A 19,206-nucleotide genomic window follows, 5' to 3' on the forward strand; every position below is an offset into this window, starting at 1 on the left:
TCAAAATGGGCCTCTTTCATCTTTTCAGCGGCTCTTCAGGCAATGACACCTGTCCCATGCCTTCGACCTTCAAAATTGGTCAGTATTGAGAATGTTACCAGGTGCCAGCACAGACTAACCCCGGTACAGATGCACCCGAGCCCTTCGTGTCCAACATCTCCTTCCACCACTTCAACATGATATTCTCTGGAGCTTGTGCTGCGTTGGCCTGCTTAATTATCTTTATGGTTCAATTGACCCACGCGTCCCATTACAGCAACCCCAACCAGCAACGCAAGATCATGCGCATCTCGATTCTCATCCCCATTTACTCGGTCATCTCATTTCTATCAATCTGTTTCCCCAATGCTTATGTTTATATCTTTGCCTGGACCGATTTTTGTCAGTCTATCACGCTCGGCACTTTTTTCCTCCTCTTGAACGAATACCTCTCGGTGGTCGTCGAGAGACAGGACGTCGCCTCAAAGCCGCTGCAGCCATTCCAGTATAACGATGTTGAAGAGGAGCGCCTTGACGAACTTCAGTGGCATAAAGTGAGTATCAACAATCATTATAGATTATTGGCGCTAATCATCTCCGCGATATAGAAACGGTCCGTTATGGTATTCCAATATCCAATTGTCTCGTTGCTCCTAGGGGCCGTGACGGATATCACCCAGGCTGCTCAGGTCTACTGTCTGGAGAGCAACAAGACCCATTTTGCTCATCTGTGGGTGAGTCTATCGGTCTATCCGTTTCTGCGCAAGACGCAAGTGTACTGATCAGCGACGTCTATTCCAGCTCTCTATTATCCAATACCTTTCTCTCGGCCTTGCAGTCATAGCCGTCTTCAGATATTACTTCGCCAAGAAAAGTGAACTACAACAGTACCGCGTAATGCTCAAGCTTGCGGCCTTTAAGCTCATTGTTCTCCTAACCTTTGTTGAGAAGGTAAATTGCTGCCGGCTCTTGCCCATTGTCAACAATCTGCTAACTACCTCCTTTCTAGATTATCTTCCAGATTCTGCGCAGCACGAATCTCATGACCCCTACCTCGAAATTGACTTACTCGGATGTTATCATCGGCATCCCGATGCTAGTCATCTGCCTTCAAATGGTACCGCTGTCGTGCCTGTTCGCCTATGCCTACAGAGCTTCGCCGTACAAGATCAGACACTCCGATTACATGCCCACAGACTCAGGCTCACAGAATTCTGCTATACTGCCTCCGCGCTATCAGGGTAGCGTATTCAGTCCCAAAGTCTGGCTAATGATGTTAAGCCCGAAGGACGTGATCCAGGCAATTCGGTATGCATTTTCGTCGCCGCCAATGGAGTATTGACAGATGTAAGAATTTCGAGTCGTATACATACCTTTAGGTATAACTAGTTTAAAAAATTATCATTTGTGCCAAGTTCCATGCTTTTCTCTTCCCGTTTGCCAACTGTGCCTCGTGTGCTATATAACTATCCAATCACTATTTCCGTATTCCCGCCTCATCAAACACGTCAAGAAAGAAGACACATCATTGTAAATAATTCCAATGTCCCTTTGCCCAGTTCACCGAGTCAACAGGAACTCAACATCATTGTTCACATTGTAGCCAATCAGGCAGCTTCCCGTGACTAAGGCAACATTGGTCGATCAGAATATCCTACTGATCTAGGGCACCGCGTTAACACCATTATTAATCCCCTTATTAATGTAAGTCACTTTCATATTCTATATAAGAAAATTTATCGCTCATCTGTGGTCTATATTCGTTTGAATCCCTCAACATCTCAAGATCATCAAAACCAGAACTATCACAACTCAAACTAAAATGTCCTCTGAACCCCAGCTCCGCCGCGCATTCCGTCGGACAGACGACTATACACCAGGCACACCCAAGCTCCGGCTTGTAGAAGAGCCCCTACCACTCCCTCTATCCCCAACTGCCGCTTTGGTCAAAGTCCACGCCATTGCCCTCAACTACAGGGACGCCAACATCGCCAACGGCGGGAACCCATGGCCCGTCCTTCCTAATGGAATCTTGTGCAACGATGCAGCGGGCGAGGTCATTGCCATTGGCGAGAAAGTCAAGACCCTTGTTGTAGGCGACAGAGTTGCGCCCGTCACTGACACGGAGTATATCTCTGGCCGAGAACTGGGTCGGTCTTGGCTTGCTGCTAATGAGGACGGGGTGATGGCGGATCACATTGTCTTCGATGAAGAGAAATTGTGTAAATTGCCCACCTACCTGGACTGGACTGCTGCTGCGACTATCCCCTGCGCTGGTGTTACGGCATGGTCTGCATTGAAGGGGATGAGTATTGGGCAGACTGTGTTGATTCAAGGTATGTTCTTCTCTCTATTTTTATTCGAATTATCACTGAATAGAGTAAAGGCACTGGGGGTGTGAGTGTGTTCGCGCTCAAGCTCGCCAGAGCTGCAGGCCTGAGAGTTATTCTCAGTTCGTCCAGCGATGCGAAGCTGCAAAGCATGAAGGAGAAGTATGGTAGTCCGCCGATCTTGACCGTGAATTATGCCAAGATCCCAAACTGGCATGAGGAGGTTCTGAAATTGACCGACGGTGTTGGGGTTGATATCGTTGTTGAGAATGGAGGTACCGGATCTTTCGTAAAGAGTATGAAATGCACTCGACGTGGTGGAATTATCAGCCAGGTTGGGTATCTGGGAAAGCAAAATCCCGCTGAGTTGGCTGAGCTTATCCCGACTATCATTGATCGGAGAATTATTCTGAGGTGAGTGAAAGTCGTGATGTCTGAGTTGAAGTAGAGAGGTTAATGCGAACGGACATATAGGGGCATCAATGCCGGATCGAAGTATGACATGGAAGATTTCTGCTCTGCCGTCTCCGCTTCGCGGATGCAGCTAGATGACCTTATTGATTCGGTCTGGAAATTCGAGCAGGCCGAAGAAGCGGTCGAGTATGTTTGGCAGGGGAAGCAGATTGGGAAACTTGTACTTCGTGTTTAGCGTAGACAATGTACCCCTGAATGACTTATGATACAATGATATTATGCCCAAACCTCCCTGGTCGTCAGGCTTCTACCTGGCGAATACTCTTGCCAATCATCTTGGTCAAAATTAGACCGAGGGAGCATCGCCTGGGGTAATCTCGCCACTGGACTGGACCACTGCTTCAACGCTTCCCGAATCCCCCATTGCTCGCCAATCACATAGCATGATTGTCTTGCGATCCACCGCTGTTCCTCTTGTACCATGGGTAGCTTGTAGATGGTGGCCAACGGCCAGACAAGACGGAGAGCGTCCGCCCAGCAGATCGATCGCTGAGCCGGTTCTGGAATAGACTCCGCAGCTTGAGGAGACGGAGGCTTCGAACGCACCGCTTGTATAACGGCGGCAGGAACAAAACTCAAGACCTCTTGCGCCATAGAGTGCAAAATTTCTGTGTGCTCTTGTCGCCGTCGTACGAGGATCTGGATCTCTTGGTCGTCTACCGCTTCCCAGGCATCGATAGCAAAGTCAGCCAGTGCACAGTTGATTAACATCAGCATGCAGTGGTGCAGTCTCATCCGCGTCGTGCGGTATATATTCCAGGCGTAGGCGGTATCCCCGGTGGAATAGATATCATATATTGACTGCGGGACAATGCTTTCGGCGGCGTCCAAGGAGTGGATGTATGTGATACATTGAGGAACCGTAACAAACTGTGTCCGGAGCTGGACCATCGATGCCGTGATGATATCGCTGGCACTGATAACAAACTGCGACACGAAAGTCATTGACATCTCGTGGTTGTCGGGATTGGGCATGGTGGCAGCAGCAAACATGGCTGATAAGTCGCGCGACTCGGGAGGACAGACCACGCTGTTCAAGATAGAGCGCATAAGCTAGCAGCCATTCCTGTCAGTGGCTGTAAGGTCAGAAATGGTAGTTCGCTCACAATATGTGAATGGATGGTCCAAAAGATATTCCTGCCTCGCTTGGAGGCAAACTGCCCGGGACCCCGAAAGGCGAGCAGCGTGTTGAGGCCATCAATGTGAAGATGCCACGCCTCAGGCCCGGGGCCACGCTTGGATTGAGCTGAGCCAACAAGGATCTAGATTCGCAAAAGTCAGTAATTGGCTTTTCTTTATACAAAAATTAAATAGGGCAATACAAACCTCATAGGCAGCCAAAGCCCAAACAGACACCAGGGTCTCGTCCTTGATACTCTCGGTAGGGCTCATAAGAGCGGCCCGGACTGCTTCCAGCGCGCGCCCATACGACCTAGACGCTTTCTCCCGCTCCGGAAGCGAGTCCGTCTGGTTAGCAATGTAGGCGCCAGCCAGGGTATCTGTCGCATAGAGCAAGCATGAACCCTCATCCGCCTCCGAGAGCAAGACAGGCAGAAAATCGACATGACCAAAAAGACGCTCGCCATTTACCGGAACCGAGTAGCAATCCAGGATGAGCGCAATAGAAGGGCGACTTGCGACAGAGCTCGGACTCGGGCTCAGAGAGCTGGCTATTACCAGCGGGCTCTCGGACTGGGTCCTTGGCGAGGTCACCTTCTGGCGGCGTTTGGCGAGCTTCTTCACGTCGTCCACGCCCCTGTTGCGGAACATCAAGTCCAGGCTATCGCGGTAGCCGGGACAGTCTATGCCATATTTGGCGCAGCGCTGGCAAGCCGGGCGGGTCAAGTCGCACTGGCGGGCATGTCAGACCCGTCCATCCCATACATACAACACGTACCTTGACCCTCCTCGTGCGACAGAGATGGCATCCCGGACTGGGTTTGCCTGTGTTCGGCATGTTGAGCGCATGGTGGACAAGACAACACGAGCTGGAGCTGAACGAATTATTTATCAGTGGGGGCCTAAACCCTACTGCGCTGCCGGCCTGATTGGCTGCAACTATACAATATGTACTGCGGATGTAGTTCTACAGAACAGAACGACAACAACTATGTAGTCACCGTGCCACGAACGGCCAGTCCGCCGTCTGGGCCCTCAATCCACACATCCCACGCCCCGGTACTCTTGCGCTTGCCGCAGATCGCCATCTCTTCTTCCACGTAGACCGGCGCCCAATTGCGATACTCGATGCTGCGGATCGGATGGTCGACATGTCTCTGCAGTACACTGAGCAGCAGAGTGAGGGTCAGCGGGCCATGGACCAGCAAATTGCGATATCCTTCACGCTGGCGGGTATAGTTCTGGTCGAGATGGATCGAGTGCGCATTGAACGTCAGCGCCGAGAAGCGGAACAGCAGGGCCGGGGTGGGCGTGATGACATGCCGAAATGCTGGGTCTGCCGGCGCTGATTTCAGAGTCAGCTTTTGGTTAGATTTACAAGTGTAGTTAGTTTTCTTCTCACGTTTGACGATCCTACTCGTCGCGCCAAACTGTTCCTGGTCGTGCCGAAGCTGCTCTTCGCTCTTGGGCCGCATGAAGATTAAATCCCGGTTCTCCACGACCGCCGACTCCCCCGGGTCATCTGCGTTCCCCTTCCAGATCCGCTCCCAGGTTTTCTCGGCTGTTTCCTCTTCGGGAACGGTGCCAATGCGCCGTTCGATGGTGACAATCACCTTCTCGTCCCCTTCGCGACCCTTCACGGCCACATTCCGGATGGATTCAATACACACAGCCCGGCGGCCATTGAGCAGAAGCCCAGGATCGGCAAACTTGACACTTCCGCCTGCCCAAAGTCGCCGATCGAAAGGCTCACCAGGGGTGTGAAGGGTATCCGTGCCATCGGGCAGGAGTTGCGACAAGGGGACCTGCGGCGGGAAGTAGATCAAGTGGTGGCCGGGGGGCAAGCGAGGAGGGTTCCTGATCGAAGGGAGAGTGATATGATGGTCTGAAGGGGGCTGGCGTAGGAGATCCAATAGTGTCAGGTTCAGCAGATGTGATGGCTGGGGATGTAGATAGTCGTAGGTCAAGGGGAGCGTCCTGGTCGTCAGCCCTTGCAGGCGCTCGGCCAGCGACGAACTGGCGCGAGACTGAAATAGAGCGCGTCTGGCGGGCCCAATACTTTTTCCTCGCATTTCTGGAAAAGAGGAGGAAGAAGAAGCAAGAGAGAGAGAGAAACAAACATTCAAGTTTGTCGTGTTTGTCTGTCAGTCCCGCTCCCCCGCCGACCGCTTTTGCATCTTTCGCCATGATAGATCCGACCCTCACGACTGTTCCCGCCATGGCGCGACTAAGGGTCGCCTTCTTGGGCCCGGCCGCGTCCTTCTCCCATCAGGTATCTCCCATTTCCGTGTTGTTCGGTGGCATACTTAACTCCCTCGTCAGGCCGCCGCAGAGGCGTTCGGCAAGACTTCCGCCGAGCTGCAGCCCTGCGTCTCCTTCGCCGAGGCTTTCGCCGCGGTCCAACAACAAACCGCCGACTACGCAGTGATCCCCTGCGAGAACTCGACCAATGGGTCTGTCGTGCAAACCTTGGACCTTCTAGCCGACCGCAATGGCCTCTATAACGACGTGAAAGTTTGCAGTGAATACTACTTGACCGTCCACCACTGTCTCTTGGTCCGCAAAGGCAGTTTTCCCTCTGGCTGGGCCGGCTACGATGGCTCAATCACAAAACTATACACCCACCCGCAGGCGTGGGGCCAATGCGATACCTTCTTGTCCCGATATTTCAAGGGCGTCGAGAGACAGGATGTCTCATCTACATCCAAGGCTGCGGAGATCGTCTCGAAAGAGACGGCTGAGCGGGGCGGGGCGATTGCCTCTCGCTTTGCGGCAGAGCATCACGGCGTAGATGTGTTGCAGGAGAACATCGAGGACCGCGAGGATAACACCACTCGGTTCTTGATTTTGAGGAATGTGCTCGCGGAACGCACTGCGCAGCTGGCTGTTGAGCAGGCAGCGACGAATTTGGCCGCTTCGCACAAAACGTTGATCTCGTTTACGATCAACCATTCTTCCCCCGGAGCCTTGGCGGATGCGCTACTCATCTTCAAGGCGCACGGTCTCAACCTCACAAGTATCAATACCCGACCCAGTCTCAAGCGGGCCTGGCAATATATCTTCTTTGTGGAGTGTGCCAGGACTCCATCCGATGAGAATAAGGATGCGGTCTTGAAGGTGCTGGCCGAGCTACGGAATGTGACCGAGTCCTGCAGAGATCTAGGGACTTGGAAGGACCAGTCGTGCCCAAGTCGTGGATAAGATGTCGACTGGTTACGCCTTATGGTTGCACGAACAAGGAGTGAAACGGAATCGTGCTTGAGCCATATACCTTTAATATGTGTTTTACAAAAAAAAAAAAAGAGATGCCCGGTCTGCACCGAGGTGAATCCCGGGCTGTCACGTATTTCAGTCAAATATATCGAACCATTTAGGTTGCTTTCTTTTGTTTTTTCACGGCAATACAACGAGCTAGTAAACTAATGAGTGTAGAGCCAGAAGCGAAGTCTAGCACAACGACAGCAGACAGAGCTGCACAAGCAAAACAAATTCTCTGGTGAACAGAATCACATCCAATCTTTCAAATTGCAATCTGCGCCTCAGTTTTTCTTAAAACACCGAGGTTATCTCAGCGTGCTGCATACGGAGCGTGGATGGCCCTGAATCAAGTCAGTGTGTAGTTTCAAAAAAAAGTGGAAGCAAATCTCACCTCTGAGCAGCGTTACGGAGCTTGGAACAAGCCTTTTCAGACGATCCATTACGGATACTGTAGTTCCACAACGAGAGCCGCCGTGCTGATCCGGGCGAGCCGTCAGAAGACCCGCCGGGGGAACTTCTGGCCTTTCATCCTCGCTCTCTGCGAGGTTGCTAAACCGTCAATCTAGAGAAAAGTCAGCTCAGTCCCAGATTTCGGACCGGGTAGACACACCGTCGTAGAACTCATCATCGTCAGAGTAATCAGCCAGTTGTTCAAAGTTGACCTTGTACCGGAGAAGGGCACCGATTCCACCGAATCCCTTGACGAACTGGTTACCTTCGCCGGATCGGTCTGAGACGAACTCAAGAGCAGCACCAAAGTCCTTGTATGACTCGGCCAGCCACTCTAGGAAAGAACTTGAATCGATCACCTCCATCTCAGTTCCCGTGTCCTTGTCGATAAAGAGATCGCGAGTGGCCTCCTGGGCCTTGGTGGTGTGCAGGACCACCTCGGCACCGGCAGCATTCTTCATGACCCAGCGGGTAACATCCAGGTTCTCGTACACAATCAGAATCTCCGCGGCGCCAAGCTCCATTGCCTTGAGCGTGTCTTCAACACCGTAGCAGATCTTGCCCGTGTCCTGGCTGATCTCCTCGAAGTATTTGCCGATCAGCTTCTTCTCTTGAACGAACTTGACGTTGCTCAGAGTCTCTCCCGCAAGCTCGATGGCCTGGTTAAACCCGTTTTCGCCACCGTACGAAACGTCCACCACCTTGATGACCTTGGACTGCAAACGGCCATCGAACATGTCGGACTGGTTGAGATCGTTCTTAAAATCGGCGGAACCTGCCAAGACCAGACCAGCAACGTTCACCTTGTCGTTGGTGATGTAGTTCTGCACAGCCAGTTCGGCAATCTTGCGCACGTAGTTGTGGCGCTTTTCCTCACGGAGACGGGAGAAACGCAGCGCGGATTGACCACCACGGCCCTGAGAAGGGTGTATGAGTACGCAGAAAAGGGCAATCTGAGGGAAGATGGGCTCACGTGTTTCTTGGGCAGGTCGACCTGGAGACGCTGCAAAATTTCTCGTGTGTTACCACTGAGAGTACCGAATAGCGCACCGTTTCCGTCCATGATAATGAAACCGAATTTTTGGTCGGACTCGAGCAGCTCGCTCAGGGCCTCGGTGTGGAACTTATTGTCACACAGATAGAGCGAGGTGTTGATCGGCTTGAAGGGCTCAAAGTCGATGTTAATCTTTCGCTCCTTTCCTTCCGAAGTGATGATTTCACCACAGTAGACGACTAGACCATTCGGAGGCACCTTGTTGTACAGCTTGAGACGCTGCTGCGTGGAGGTAATGGCCGACAGGACGGAGAGACGATTGACTCGGGACTTGATGTTGGAGGCGGTACCCTAGGATATGGCGTTAGGCCATGAGACAGGTAAAGAGGAGAGGAGAGGGCATACGTATTCTTCAGCCAACATTTTGGCCGCGCGAGAAACCTGGTCCTTCGGCGCTGGGGCGGGTCAGTGGCCAATTATTTCACAGAAAGAGATTGAGAGCAGACATACGAATGATGAGGGAGATCATGGAGGTTCCATTGCCACGAGCCGATTCCAGGCGCTTGATCAACTTCTTCACCTTCCAGATCTCAATGTTCTTCTCAGCATCGTTCGGCTGAGGCGCGCTCATCTTGGGCGAGGCGAGAGAGCGACCGTGGAAAAGAGTATCAGAGGCCTTGCCTGTTGTGTGGGAACAACAAACAGAAAATTGAGACTTGCCTGCGCAGTGAAAGCAGAAAGAATGAACAGATGAAGGGAACACAAGGAGAGGAAAGGCGTAAATTTGTGTTGGAGGGGCTTGTGCTGAGGTAATCCCACACATGGATTGCATGGCGGGTACCCGGTACTCGCGGGGCCGCAGTGGATTGGCTGGGCTGCCAGGTACCAGGTACATGCAGTGCGACCAAGGGGTGCATAGGACTCTCCGTGGTATAAGAATGTCCACATAGAGAGGTAGGTTGTCCAGCCATGACGGACTTCCATAATGTTACTCTATGTATCCATGTGTGCCTAGCTAGGTATATAGTGCAACACTCCTAGGTGGCCCGTCCTGCTCTTATCAGCATCCTCTCCCCACCACTTCTTATCTATGGAACTAGCTCACTACGGGGGGTCTCGTGTGCCCTTTTCTTCTCTCCCCCTTTCTTCTGGCCTCAGTCCACCTCAGTGATCTCATTGCTGCTTCCTGCTCGTCATGCCTGATCATGCAAATGAGAGCGATGGGCGCGATTATACTGTGTCCGGGTTGCCAAGCACCACCATACCCAGCTCGTACGACTACGGCCACCTCAGTCGCGGGACCCCGATCATCGAGTCCGAGGCTCTAGACAGACGGAGACGGTACTTCTGCAGCTATCCCGCTCTGTCAATTCGGAGGATTATCTAACTTCGATTCGTCAGATCCTCTTCCTTCTCAGTACGCTTTCGACAAGTCGGCGGTCCGAATAGCATCGACAACTTCGCACGGTCATGGCAAAGAGCCGCCGGCTTCCCTGAGGTGCTACCACGTCGGTCGTCCTTTGTATCTGTAGACTCAGATGACGAGTTTGCCGTTGCAACAGGGCTAGCAGCCGGCTTCAGAAGCGAGCACCCCCTCGGTCACCCATCGTCTGATGCGGAACGGCCTCTACTCCCCGGTGATTCCTACGGTGATGAAAGCGATCAAGAAAGCCAACGCCCAGAACCATCCAAAAAGGCCATTCCCAGCACTGGACTTCTCGCATCATCGCTAGAGAGGAGCTTTGCAACTTCCTATGGCACGATCTCCTCGCGTGCCAGTGAGTCCGCTCGAAGGAATGCAATCCAGTTCCACCGCGAACAGCAGACCCATCCAGAAGGCCCAGGATATCCAGACCAGCAGCCGCTACTCGTGAAGCATATCCAGCATGAAGATGGCACCTACGAAGATGTCATTGTCGGTCAATCAACCGTGCCCCAGACCATTTTCAATTCCGTCAATGTGTTGATCGGAGTCGGCCTGTTGAGTCTCCCACTGGCGATGAAACAGGCCGGATGGCTGCTGGGGCTACTTTTCCTGGCTTACTCGGCAGTGACAACTTCATATACAGCAAAGATTCTAGCGAAATGCCTCGATGTCGATCGTAGCCTCGTTACCTACGCCGATCTGGCCTATATCAGCTTTGGGCATCATGCTCGCCTTGTGACGAGCATTTTATTCTGCTTGGAACTCCTTGGCGCCTGTGTAGCCCTCGTAGTTCTCTTTGCAGACAGCTTGCATGCACTGGTCCCAGCCTTGACCATCCTACAGTGGAAGATTGTCTGTGGATTTGCGCTCATGCCGCTGAACTTCCTTCCGCTGCGGTTTTTGAGTGTGACCAGCATCCTGGGCATCGTCTCTTGCACATCAAGTAAGTCGTCCCTTACACTATCCAAGATATGGCGTTGACGTCCTTCCAGTTGTGGTTCTCATCTGTGTTGATGGCTTGATCAAACCCAATGCGCCAGGCTCCCTTCGCCAGCCTGCCACGACAACTCTGTTTCCTGAGAACTGGGCCACACTTCCATTAAGTTTTGGTCTCATCATGTGTGAGTACATTCCTCAAAAAGAAGTCCGAAGGCTGATTTGACAAGCACCCTGGGGTGGCCATGGAGTCTTTCCCAATATCTATCGAGACATGCGGCACCCACACAAGTATGGCAAAAGCCTGTGGACAACCTATTTATTTACAGTTAGTGGAAGGAGACCAAAATTTGCTAAATTATCTCTAACTTCGGACAGTTTTCTCTTGACTGCTCCATGGCCATCATAGGCTGGGTGATGTTCGGCGATCTCGTTCGTGATGAGATCACAGCAAACGTCCTCACCATCCCCAAGTACCCCAAAGCGCTATCCGTCTGCATTATCATATTCATTTCGATCATCCCAATCACAAAAGTGCCGTTGAAGTGAGTTGTTTCTGGTCTTCCGAGACCGCCACCTGCTAACCTAGACGTAGTGCCCGACCTCTCGTCGCGACATTCGAAGTCCTCTTCGGACTAGGTGCTACAGAGATAGCATCAAGCGAAACTCGTTCGCGGAGACAGAGTATCCTTCAAGTCTTACGAGCCTTCGTCCGGATTTTTGTTGTGGTGCTCATAGTCTTTCTGGCCGTGGTTTTCCCAGCCTTTGACAGAATCATGGCTTTTCTGGGATCGTTTCTGTGCTTCACAATTTGCATCATCTTTCCACTCGCATTCTACCTCAAGATCTTCGGGAAGGAGATCAGCCGAGGGGAACGCATTTTGGACTGGGTGCTGCTCGTCACGTCTTCGATCCTGGCAGCTGTGGGGACTGTGTGGGCGTTCTTGCCGAAGGACATGATGTCTGCCGACTATCTCCGTCATGGTTTATCGCGGATATTGGCAATGATTCTAGAGCCATCAACGATTCCCTCATCGGTCTAGGATGATGGCGAAGTTGTTTCTTTTCTTGCCGGGGTTCAGCATCTCCTTCTTGAAAGACTTTCGTGACCTGTCGCCAGTATATTCCCACAACTGAAATATCAGCTTTGCTGTTCTCTTGCTTTGCGCCAGACAAAATCCCAAGCTAGCCAATATCTCAAGCAGCCTCAATTCAGTAAGGTAGCGCGAGTTGTCCACACATGCAACAGGCAAGACGAGGAACAGGCTTGGTGTGAACTGAATGGGGCACGTAGAGGTCAAGAACTTGACACAATGCTTCAGCATCTCGCCTCGTCCCGTCGCATCAGGAACGTAGTTGAGCACCAGAGACAGACTGATCATATGGAACCGGTCCTCATCAGTAGAAGGGAGCGGTCGGTCCATGAAATCCTGCTTGAGAATCCCCGACTCTTGGGAATTCAAGTCGATTCTAGAGACATCCAAAGCCGGTGTTGAGGAAATGGCGTTCTTCGTGCTCAGCGCTCCGACTTCCAGTACCCGAAGTTTGGGGATCGAAGCCTTCCATTGTTTCAGTTGCGGCTTGATCCAGTCGACCAGAAGTTTGCTCGAATCACCACCACGCTCCAGGGATTGGCCTAGTTTGCTGGCAATCTGATAGCTCTCGAGACCGCCATTTGCTTGGATCTGGGCATCGATACTACTGACTCGAGCCTCGTCACCGGCCGCCTCGGCTTGCGCGCGAGCTTTGAGCAGCTGATGATGAGACCGGATTAGAGTACGGGTAGCCTTGGCGGAAAGCGCAGCATGTTTAGACTTGACCGTTGGCGGACGAGTATGGGAGAGCATGGTCGGTCGCTTGGACCGACGTTTCGCTGAGGCCATCACCAGTGATGAATTAACTGTTGTACATAAATCGTGAAGAAGAACCAACTAGTTCCACTTCCCGTCTGGGACAGGCTGAGTCAGCATATTTCGCAAGAGTCACCTGACCCACACAGAATGGATTTCGCTTAACGCAGACACATCCAATTTTGTTCGATCTCCCCGACACTGCGACAATCACCACGACCAACGACAGCCATGGCCCCCCAGACCAAGCCGAGTACGTGCGAGCATTACATTCCTGTCATTTCATATTCCCCCAAATTGCCGGCAGTGGAATTGCGATGCTCTGTGGACGTGGGTGTGGATGTGGGCAAATTTCTTTAAGAAAAGACACCGACCGCGTTGGCGATGAGAGGAAGCGACAAGAACAGGACGCCAACGCCCTCTATTGTCGCCATATGTTTTCCCTCTCCTCTTCGAAGAAACTATCCCCGTCCACATCAGATCGCATTCCCCGAATCCCGCATTGTGCACAACAAAATGACTGACTCGAATTCTTCATGACAGGCAAGACCAGCAGCCGGGCTAACGCTGCCGCCAAGGCAGTTGCGAAGGGCTCTTCGGTACGTCTTTTTTGAGTATTCCGATGCCAGACAGTCAAAAATATTAACCTGCTTTCGCCGATCAGCTTCACAAGTCCCGCAAGGTCCGCACCTCGACCACCTTCCACCGCCCCAAGACCCTCCAGCTCTCGCGGTCTCCCAAGTACCCCCGTGTGTCGATTCCCCGCGAGCCCACCCTCGATGCCGCCAAGATCATCCTGTACCCTCTCAACACCGAGAGCGCCATGAAGAAGATCGAGGAGAACAACACCCTGGTCTTCATCGTGGATGTCAAGGCAAACAAGCGCCAGATCAAGCAGGCCCTGAAGAAGCTGTACGATGTTGACACCATCAAGATCAACACCCTCGTCCGGTATGTTACCTTGAAAAGAAATAAAAAAAAATTGGCATCTAACCTTTTTCTGTTTCAGCCCCGACGGCGCCAAGAAGGCCTTTGCTCGGCTAACCCCTGATGTTGATGCTCTGGACATTGCCGCCACCAAGCTGGCTATTGTCTAGATGGGGAGAGATGGATTTCTTTGTGGGTTTGGGCGAACTTTGTTTTCCTCCGTGGTGATTCTCAAATACCAGCCGAGTGGCTGTCATAGCAGCAGGCTGAACGATTAAAAAAGAACATATCTTTCCAAGAATTATGACCCAGCATTTGCGTATGCCTTGTATGTGTCCTTGTATGTTTTGATGCGTCTCCGGTCACAGTGAGGAAGGCCGACATGAATGGCGAGTTGGCAGTAGCTCATGTAGAACTCGGCCTTTTCTTGCTTTTTGGCTTCAAAGTCCTTTAGAAATGTTCATTCAGATGCTGTTTCTTCTGTAGACGTTCCTATATTCCAATTTCTACGGACGACTGCTCCAATGTGAGAATACAAGACGCAAAAATGCACAGAAGGATCATGAGATTCAATTCTAATATACAAGGTGCGAGAAGACAATCCGTCAGCCCTATGAGAATCCCGATTCAAGCTCAAGGGCGGGTACTCTATTGATTCTTTTCGTGGTCCACCGCCATTGACAGACGGCCTTCTAGTGTCCACCACGCAGAGCATCCAGGTGCTTCAGAATCGACAGGTTTGTGTCCATCCACCGCTCCACACAGTTCTGTGCGCATGCCTCCTCGGTCCGGTCGAGGGTGCTCGAGCTGATCTTGCCCGTGACGCATTTCTTCCAGCACACATCGTTCAAGTGGTGCACGGCTAGTGAGAGAAGCAGTCAGCATCGGAATGCGGTAAAGCGAAATTCAGGGATCAAAAGTTAAATACTCTTTGAGCAAGAGTATCTCTGCAGAGGATGGCGAAGACCAGTCTCGGTAGGCACTTACTCTGCTGGATGTTGGACTTCTGCGCCTCGTTGCTCAGGATCTGGTTCAGCTCCTTCTTGTCGGTTTCGCTGAGCTTGGAGATATCAACCTGCGCTTGGGGGTCCATGATGGGCGATTTATAATGTGTGCGAGGAGGGAGAATGGGAAAATGTAGACCGCGAGTCCGTCGTTCTTGCAGCTGAAGGAAGAGAACAGTGGTTGCGAACGCTGGGGGGAAAACTGAAGGCGGTCGAGAACGGCACAAAAATGACATCGATAATCAGCTTTGCTTCGTCCCTCCTCCGTGCTTGATTTCCGTCAGTTCTCTTGCGCCATACACCCTCTCCTCCGGGCATGTCGCTCGTCTCGTTTCCCTTCCGCTATTTATTTTCGCCAGCTTCGCAAGCTTTCCGCCAGCTTCCTCTCCAGTCCTCTCACCATGCCTCCGATCCGCAACTCGCGTAATCGCAAGCCACCACCAGCAGGCTTCGATGACATAGAAGACACCCTGCTGGAGTTCAGCAATAAGATGAAGGACGCAGAGAATGCCTCGCATGATGGGAAAAAGAAACATGAGATGCTCTGGCCTATCTTCCAGATCAGCCACCAACGTATGCGTTCCTCTCCGCCACCCTGCAACAAAAGGTGATGGGCATAACTGACCTCTTCTTGTTTTAGGCTCACGATACATCTACGACCTTTACTACGAAAAAGAAGCCATCTCCAAGCAGTTGTATGACTGGTTGCTCAAGAATAACTACGCAGATGCCAACTTGATTGCCAAATGGAAGAAGCAGGGCTATGAGAAGGTCAGTCTCCCAAATCCCTCGTCTTGATTTCTCATCCCGTATGCCACAGCTGCTGATAATACTCTAGTTGTGTTGCCTGCGCTGCGTTCAAACGAAAGAAACCAATTTCAACGCGACGTGTATATGCCGTGTGCCCAAGGCGCAGCTCAAGGAGGACCAGAACATCCAATGTGTCAGTTGCGGCTGTCGAGGATGTGCGAGTACTGATTAGAGTCGGGCTGGTGGCGTTAGGCAGTGTTAACTCTCTCGGATTTTCGTCTCATTAGAATTTCATCAGGTCAAATCGGATATACCCTTTCACTTCAAATTCTTCGATTCAAACAAGTAAAATCCTAAGCTGCATTAATCAAAACAAGAGCGCCTCCGATCCCATTCCCATGTTCCCTTGCCCAAACAATCCCGCCATGAAAACAATCCCAACCCCGATTTTCCCAATCATAAAGCCATCGCATGCTCATGTACATCTTTCATTAAGGTCGTGACCAGGCCATCCCGGGCTCGGTAAAAGGACAAGTCAAAACCGACACCATCAGCCATAAGCCTCAGAACTCCCAAGTGAAACCATGACCCAATAAAACAACCTGGAAACAAGCACCGCAGTCCAATCAAAAACTTAAAACAGAAATCGCAAGAATAAAACACAGCAAACGGTTGGTGGGAGTTGAACAATGCCAATGAATCATGCCAAGCAGAAAAAATCAAACAATGGGGCGGAAGGGCTCAGAACAAAGTGGTGTTGCTTCGGGTGCTCAAGTGCGGCCTTGAATGCAGTGCTTTAGGCTTGAGTGTGTCCTCCTTGCTGGTGCCGCCAATCTTCTGAAACCCTTGCAAGAGATCAACCCCATCTACTTCGCCAGCGCTTTCATTGTTTTCATCGAAGAGGTGGAACGAGAAGAAGTCCTCTTGGCTATTATCACCAAGGCGGCTCGTATCTGGCATCTTCGAAGGCGAGTCGGGGAAGACCAATGACTTCGACCTGGTGAGAGTCGGCACACCCGCCCGACTGTTCACACTTACGGAGGTGATATCAGTAAGAGCGGTGTTGCCATTATCCGTCCGGGCCCGCTTCACTGAGCGCTTCTCGGGTGATCCGTATGTCGAAGATCCAGTTGGTTCTGCGAAGACATCGAAAGCGGTAAAGTGGTCGTGTGGTGTGTAACTGTCATCCTGCAAGTTGAAAGCCGGGCTCCAGGGTAAATCCTCGTCAGTAAGACCAAGATGCTTGATGGGCGAGTTGACCATCTGCTGGATCTTGCGGCGGTGGTTGCGGAGATTCGTGTTAGGAGACACGGAAGGTGGTGGTTTCGCAGGCTTCTTGAACTTGATCACCGGAGTAAGCGGCGGCGGCGGCAGCATGCTCACATACTCTCCGCGAAGCGGAGAGGAGCCGATCAACGCACTGGCATCCTTGCGGCTGCCCGATTGGCCGGGGCTAATGTCATGAGATGAGCTTCGGATTCGCGCAATCTCTTCCTCTGCACGACCCCGTTTGATGCGTGGTGGGTCAATATCCAAGTCGGAAGTCAGGATATGACCAGCCTTGTTTGGTCTCAGAGCAGAAGACTCCAATGAAGAGAAATACCCGCTGTCGTTCATGGTGATCGACTTACGCTTCCGTGGTCGTGGAGCAACCGCAGAACCCGGGTTCGTGGGGGTTGGGGGAGTACCTTGGCGCGAAAATCGAGGCGGAGCAACTGGCGGGGAGGAACGAATAGCCTGTGGTGGCGAAGAGCGCGGCGGTCCTGTAGTTTGTGCACCAAGATGGACGCCCTCGTCGCCCGTGTCTTCCTGCAGGGCAGGATCGGATGCGGGCAATGTGGCATCAGACGACAAGTCCACATTCTTGGATGGGTTGGGCATTGAAGGCTGCTGGGGGGGAACCATCCAGGTCGTAGTGCTGGCACTTTGCGGCTGCGGAAGATCACGCAGAGGAACGGCAGGAAGAGGGACGCTAGACATGGTGGCACGGCGCAGAGGCTTATCCTTGAGGAACTGCATCTCCATGCCAGGCTCAATGGCCCAGTAATTGCCTTTACCAGGGTCATCCTTTGGCCGTTCTTGCTTGATAAAGGCTTTGTTAAGGCTGAGGTTGTGTCGAATGCTATTCTGCCAGCCTGCATCGCTGTTCTTGTAATAGGAAAAAGTGTCTGAGATCCACTTGTAGATCTGCGCCAGCGTCAAACGGCGGTTGACCGCACGGAGAATCGACATGCCAATCAACGTAGCATAGCTGTAGGGTGGTTTTGTCCCGTCATCCTCAATCGGGGGCATCTCATGCGGTTCTGGTAGATGCATGACCGAAGGATCCTCGCGCTTCTGCTTCTTCACCGCGCGCTCCTTCAGGGGCGCTGCTTCCATGAGTGTTCGCTTCATTGGAAGCTTTGATTCATAGGATGGTTCAGGGAAATCAGCGAAGTTGTCGTTGGATGGCTCTTCCAAAGGTTGGTTTTCCTTTGACGATTCGGGACCGACACTGGAGAAAGTAGTGAAGAGAGCCGAGTGCGGCATGGAGGTTGGTTGGGAATAGATGGGAAATGACGGTTTCTTCGTTGGAGAGTCGGTGGTGAACATGGGAGGAGTCGGGGCAGAGATGGGGACGAAACCAAGTTTGCCACCAGGGTGCGAGCCGCCCTTGGTGTGCAGCGTCTTGGTGGGCGATGGCCGGTGGGGACCACCAGCAGGCGGGTTCAAAGACGGGTTCTCGATGGGTTGCAGAGGGAGCGGTGAAGGTTGAAGACGGGGCTTGCCCGTCTCTTTCAACGGGGCGCGCGCTGTCGGTGAACGCGTCGATCCCATAGTCTGCACAGCCGGGAGCGAAGGCAGAGCGTCACCAGTCGCCAGCAGGGACCATATGACGCGTCAAACAACAGCCCCGAGGGTACCAAGATCTAACCGATGGTTGGGGTCCAACGAGATCCAGAAGTAGGACGATTCACGTCGCACCCGTCGCAGACCAAGAGCGAGGAGCGGCAGCCTTAGGCCGAGATGCAGTCAGGCGAGTGAAGCTGAAACCTGGCGTCGGGGGTCCAAGGCGCTAAGCTGGCTCAAGTGCAATCTGGCCAGGCGAATCAGGTCGCACAGCGGGGAGTCAATGCAAATCAGCGTTCAGGAGGCCCCTGATCGGGAAGTGGCTAGGCGACTGCGACCGGGTAGGAAGGAGAAAGTGGCGAAATGGGGAAGAGAGTAAGCGCGAGAGAAGTCGAACAGGGTGGAAAAGGGCGCAGAGGACTTGGGATCCTGTTCTGTTCTTGGGGAGACACCCTGATCCAGTCCTGTTGGGTTTGTGGTTGGATGAGAATGACCAAGGAAGAAACCAAGTCACTTGCAGACTTCTCTGGTGCAAAGAGAGAATCGAATTAAGTGGGGGGAAGAAGAAGATGATGAGATTGATGCCCGACGACTGAATAATGAGCAGGATCCAAGGGCACAATACGGTCAGGTATGGTTGCGACGCGAGCCCGACGCGCGTTTTACTATGGGATGGGGAATGCAGGTATTGTCATGCATGACAGTACGGATCAGCCACGCTCCTTGCGCCTCGGGCTATTCGTCGATCCTTTGACACGATCTTTCTCTCCACTTCGACTCTCGGGACTGTCGGTTATATCAATGCATTGGGTCATTATGATTACAATCACGCCGCATCCATGAGACCATGCGCACATATACGTCCACGCACACATTCTCT

General features: G+C 52.3%; 12 protein-coding genes across 12 annotated transcripts; 6 read left to right on the plus strand and 6 right to left on the minus strand.

The window, feature by feature from the left end:
- Positions 1–5: 5 nt before the first annotated feature.
- Positions 6–1,321, plus strand: N7474_008845 (OSTA/TMEM184 family protein; the record flags this gene model as incomplete). The annotated part of the gene is made up of 5 exons (XM_057200255.1): positions 6–78; positions 130–533; positions 588–713; positions 781–930; positions 989–1,321. The coding sequence occupies 5 exons, from the start codon at positions 6–8 to the stop codon at positions 1,319–1,321; spliced, it is 1,086 nt and encodes a 361-aa protein (XP_057050956.1).
- A 480-nt stretch (positions 1,322–1,801) lies between these two features.
- N7474_008846 (zinc-dependent alcohol dehydrogenase family protein) lies at positions 1,802–2,958 on the plus strand (the record flags this gene model as incomplete). Its single annotated transcript, XM_057200256.1, has 3 exons — positions 1,802–2,315; positions 2,366–2,723; positions 2,784–2,958. 3 exons carry the CDS (start codon positions 1,802–1,804, stop codon positions 2,956–2,958), a joined length of 1,047 nt encoding a protein of 348 aa, XP_057050957.1.
- Positions 2,959–2,999: 41 nt separating this feature from the next.
- On the minus strand, positions 3,000–4,740 carry N7474_008847 (Zn(II)2Cys6 transcription factor; the record flags this gene model as incomplete). Its single annotated transcript, XM_057200257.1, has 4 exons — positions 3,000–3,836; positions 3,890–4,045; positions 4,110–4,634; positions 4,681–4,740. The coding sequence occupies 4 exons, from the start codon at positions 4,738–4,740 to the stop codon at positions 3,000–3,002; spliced, it is 1,578 nt and encodes a 525-aa protein (XP_057050958.1).
- A 151-nt stretch (positions 4,741–4,891) lies between these two features.
- On the minus strand, positions 4,892–5,974 carry N7474_008848 (uncharacterized protein; the record flags this gene model as incomplete). Its single annotated transcript, XM_057200258.1, has 1 exon — positions 4,892–5,974. One exon carries the CDS (start codon positions 5,972–5,974, stop codon positions 4,892–4,894), a length of 1,083 nt encoding a protein of 360 aa, XP_057050959.1.
- Positions 5,975–6,120: 146 nt separating this feature from the next.
- N7474_008849 (prephenate dehydratase PHA2) lies at positions 6,121–7,103 on the plus strand (the record flags this gene model as incomplete). Its single annotated transcript, XM_057200259.1, has 2 exons — positions 6,121–6,174; positions 6,225–7,103. 2 exons carry the CDS (start codon positions 6,121–6,123, stop codon positions 7,101–7,103), a joined length of 933 nt encoding a protein of 310 aa, XP_057050960.1.
- A 348-nt stretch (positions 7,104–7,451) lies between these two features.
- On the minus strand, positions 7,452–9,235 carry N7474_008850 (translation termination factor eRF1; the record flags this gene model as incomplete). The annotated part of the gene is made up of 6 exons (XM_057200260.1): positions 7,452–7,501; positions 7,552–7,709; positions 7,758–8,527; positions 8,584–8,955; positions 9,010–9,059; positions 9,115–9,235. The coding sequence occupies 6 exons, from the start codon at positions 9,233–9,235 to the stop codon at positions 7,452–7,454; spliced, it is 1,521 nt and encodes a 506-aa protein (XP_057050961.1).
- Positions 9,236–9,799: 564 nt separating this feature from the next.
- N7474_008851 (putative transporter) lies at positions 9,800–12,009 on the plus strand (the record flags this gene model as incomplete). Its single annotated transcript, XM_057200261.1, has 6 exons — positions 9,800–9,945; positions 10,006–10,973; positions 11,023–11,151; positions 11,197–11,294; positions 11,345–11,511; positions 11,562–12,009. 6 exons carry the CDS (start codon positions 9,800–9,802, stop codon positions 12,007–12,009), a joined length of 1,956 nt encoding a protein of 651 aa, XP_057050962.1.
- Positions 11,998–12,813, minus strand: N7474_008852 (25S rRNA (adenine2142-N1)-methyltransferase; the record flags this gene model as incomplete). The annotated part of the gene is made up of 1 exon (XM_057200262.1): positions 11,998–12,813. One exon carries the CDS (start codon positions 12,811–12,813, stop codon positions 11,998–12,000), a length of 816 nt encoding a protein of 271 aa, XP_057050963.1.
- Positions 12,814–13,047: 234 nt separating this feature from the next.
- N7474_008853 (60S ribosomal protein uL23) lies at positions 13,048–13,913 on the plus strand (the record flags this gene model as incomplete). Its single annotated transcript, XM_057200263.1, has 4 exons — positions 13,048–13,069; positions 13,360–13,415; positions 13,481–13,767; positions 13,826–13,913. 4 exons carry the CDS (start codon positions 13,048–13,050, stop codon positions 13,911–13,913), a joined length of 453 nt encoding a protein of 150 aa, XP_057050964.1.
- Positions 13,914–14,435: 522 nt separating this feature from the next.
- On the minus strand, positions 14,436–14,836 carry N7474_008854 (Tim10/DDP family zinc finger protein; the record flags this gene model as incomplete). Its single annotated transcript, XM_057200264.1, has 2 exons — positions 14,436–14,605; positions 14,731–14,836. 2 exons carry the CDS (start codon positions 14,834–14,836, stop codon positions 14,436–14,438), a joined length of 276 nt encoding a protein of 91 aa, XP_057050965.1.
- A 312-nt stretch (positions 14,837–15,148) lies between these two features.
- On the plus strand, positions 15,149–15,729 carry N7474_008855 (BUD31 family protein; the record flags this gene model as incomplete). The annotated part of the gene is made up of 3 exons (XM_057200265.1): positions 15,149–15,320; positions 15,388–15,518; positions 15,586–15,729. The coding sequence occupies 3 exons, from the start codon at positions 15,149–15,151 to the stop codon at positions 15,727–15,729; spliced, it is 447 nt and encodes a 148-aa protein (XP_057050966.1).
- A 509-nt stretch (positions 15,730–16,238) lies between these two features.
- Positions 16,239–18,314, minus strand: N7474_008856 (forkhead box transcription factor; the record flags this gene model as incomplete). The annotated part of the gene is made up of 1 exon (XM_057200266.1): positions 16,239–18,314. The coding sequence occupies one exon, from the start codon at positions 18,312–18,314 to the stop codon at positions 16,239–16,241; it is 2,076 nt and encodes a 691-aa protein (XP_057050967.1).
- Positions 18,315–19,206: the final 892 nt, after the last annotated feature.

This window comes from Penicillium riverlandense (genome assembly GCF_028828495.1).
Source record: "Penicillium riverlandense strain IBT 135883 chromosome Unknown utg000007l_segment0_segment0, whole genome shotgun sequence".
In the NCBI taxonomy this organism is placed as follows: Eukaryota; Fungi; Ascomycota; class Eurotiomycetes; order Eurotiales; family Aspergillaceae; genus Penicillium; species Penicillium riverlandense.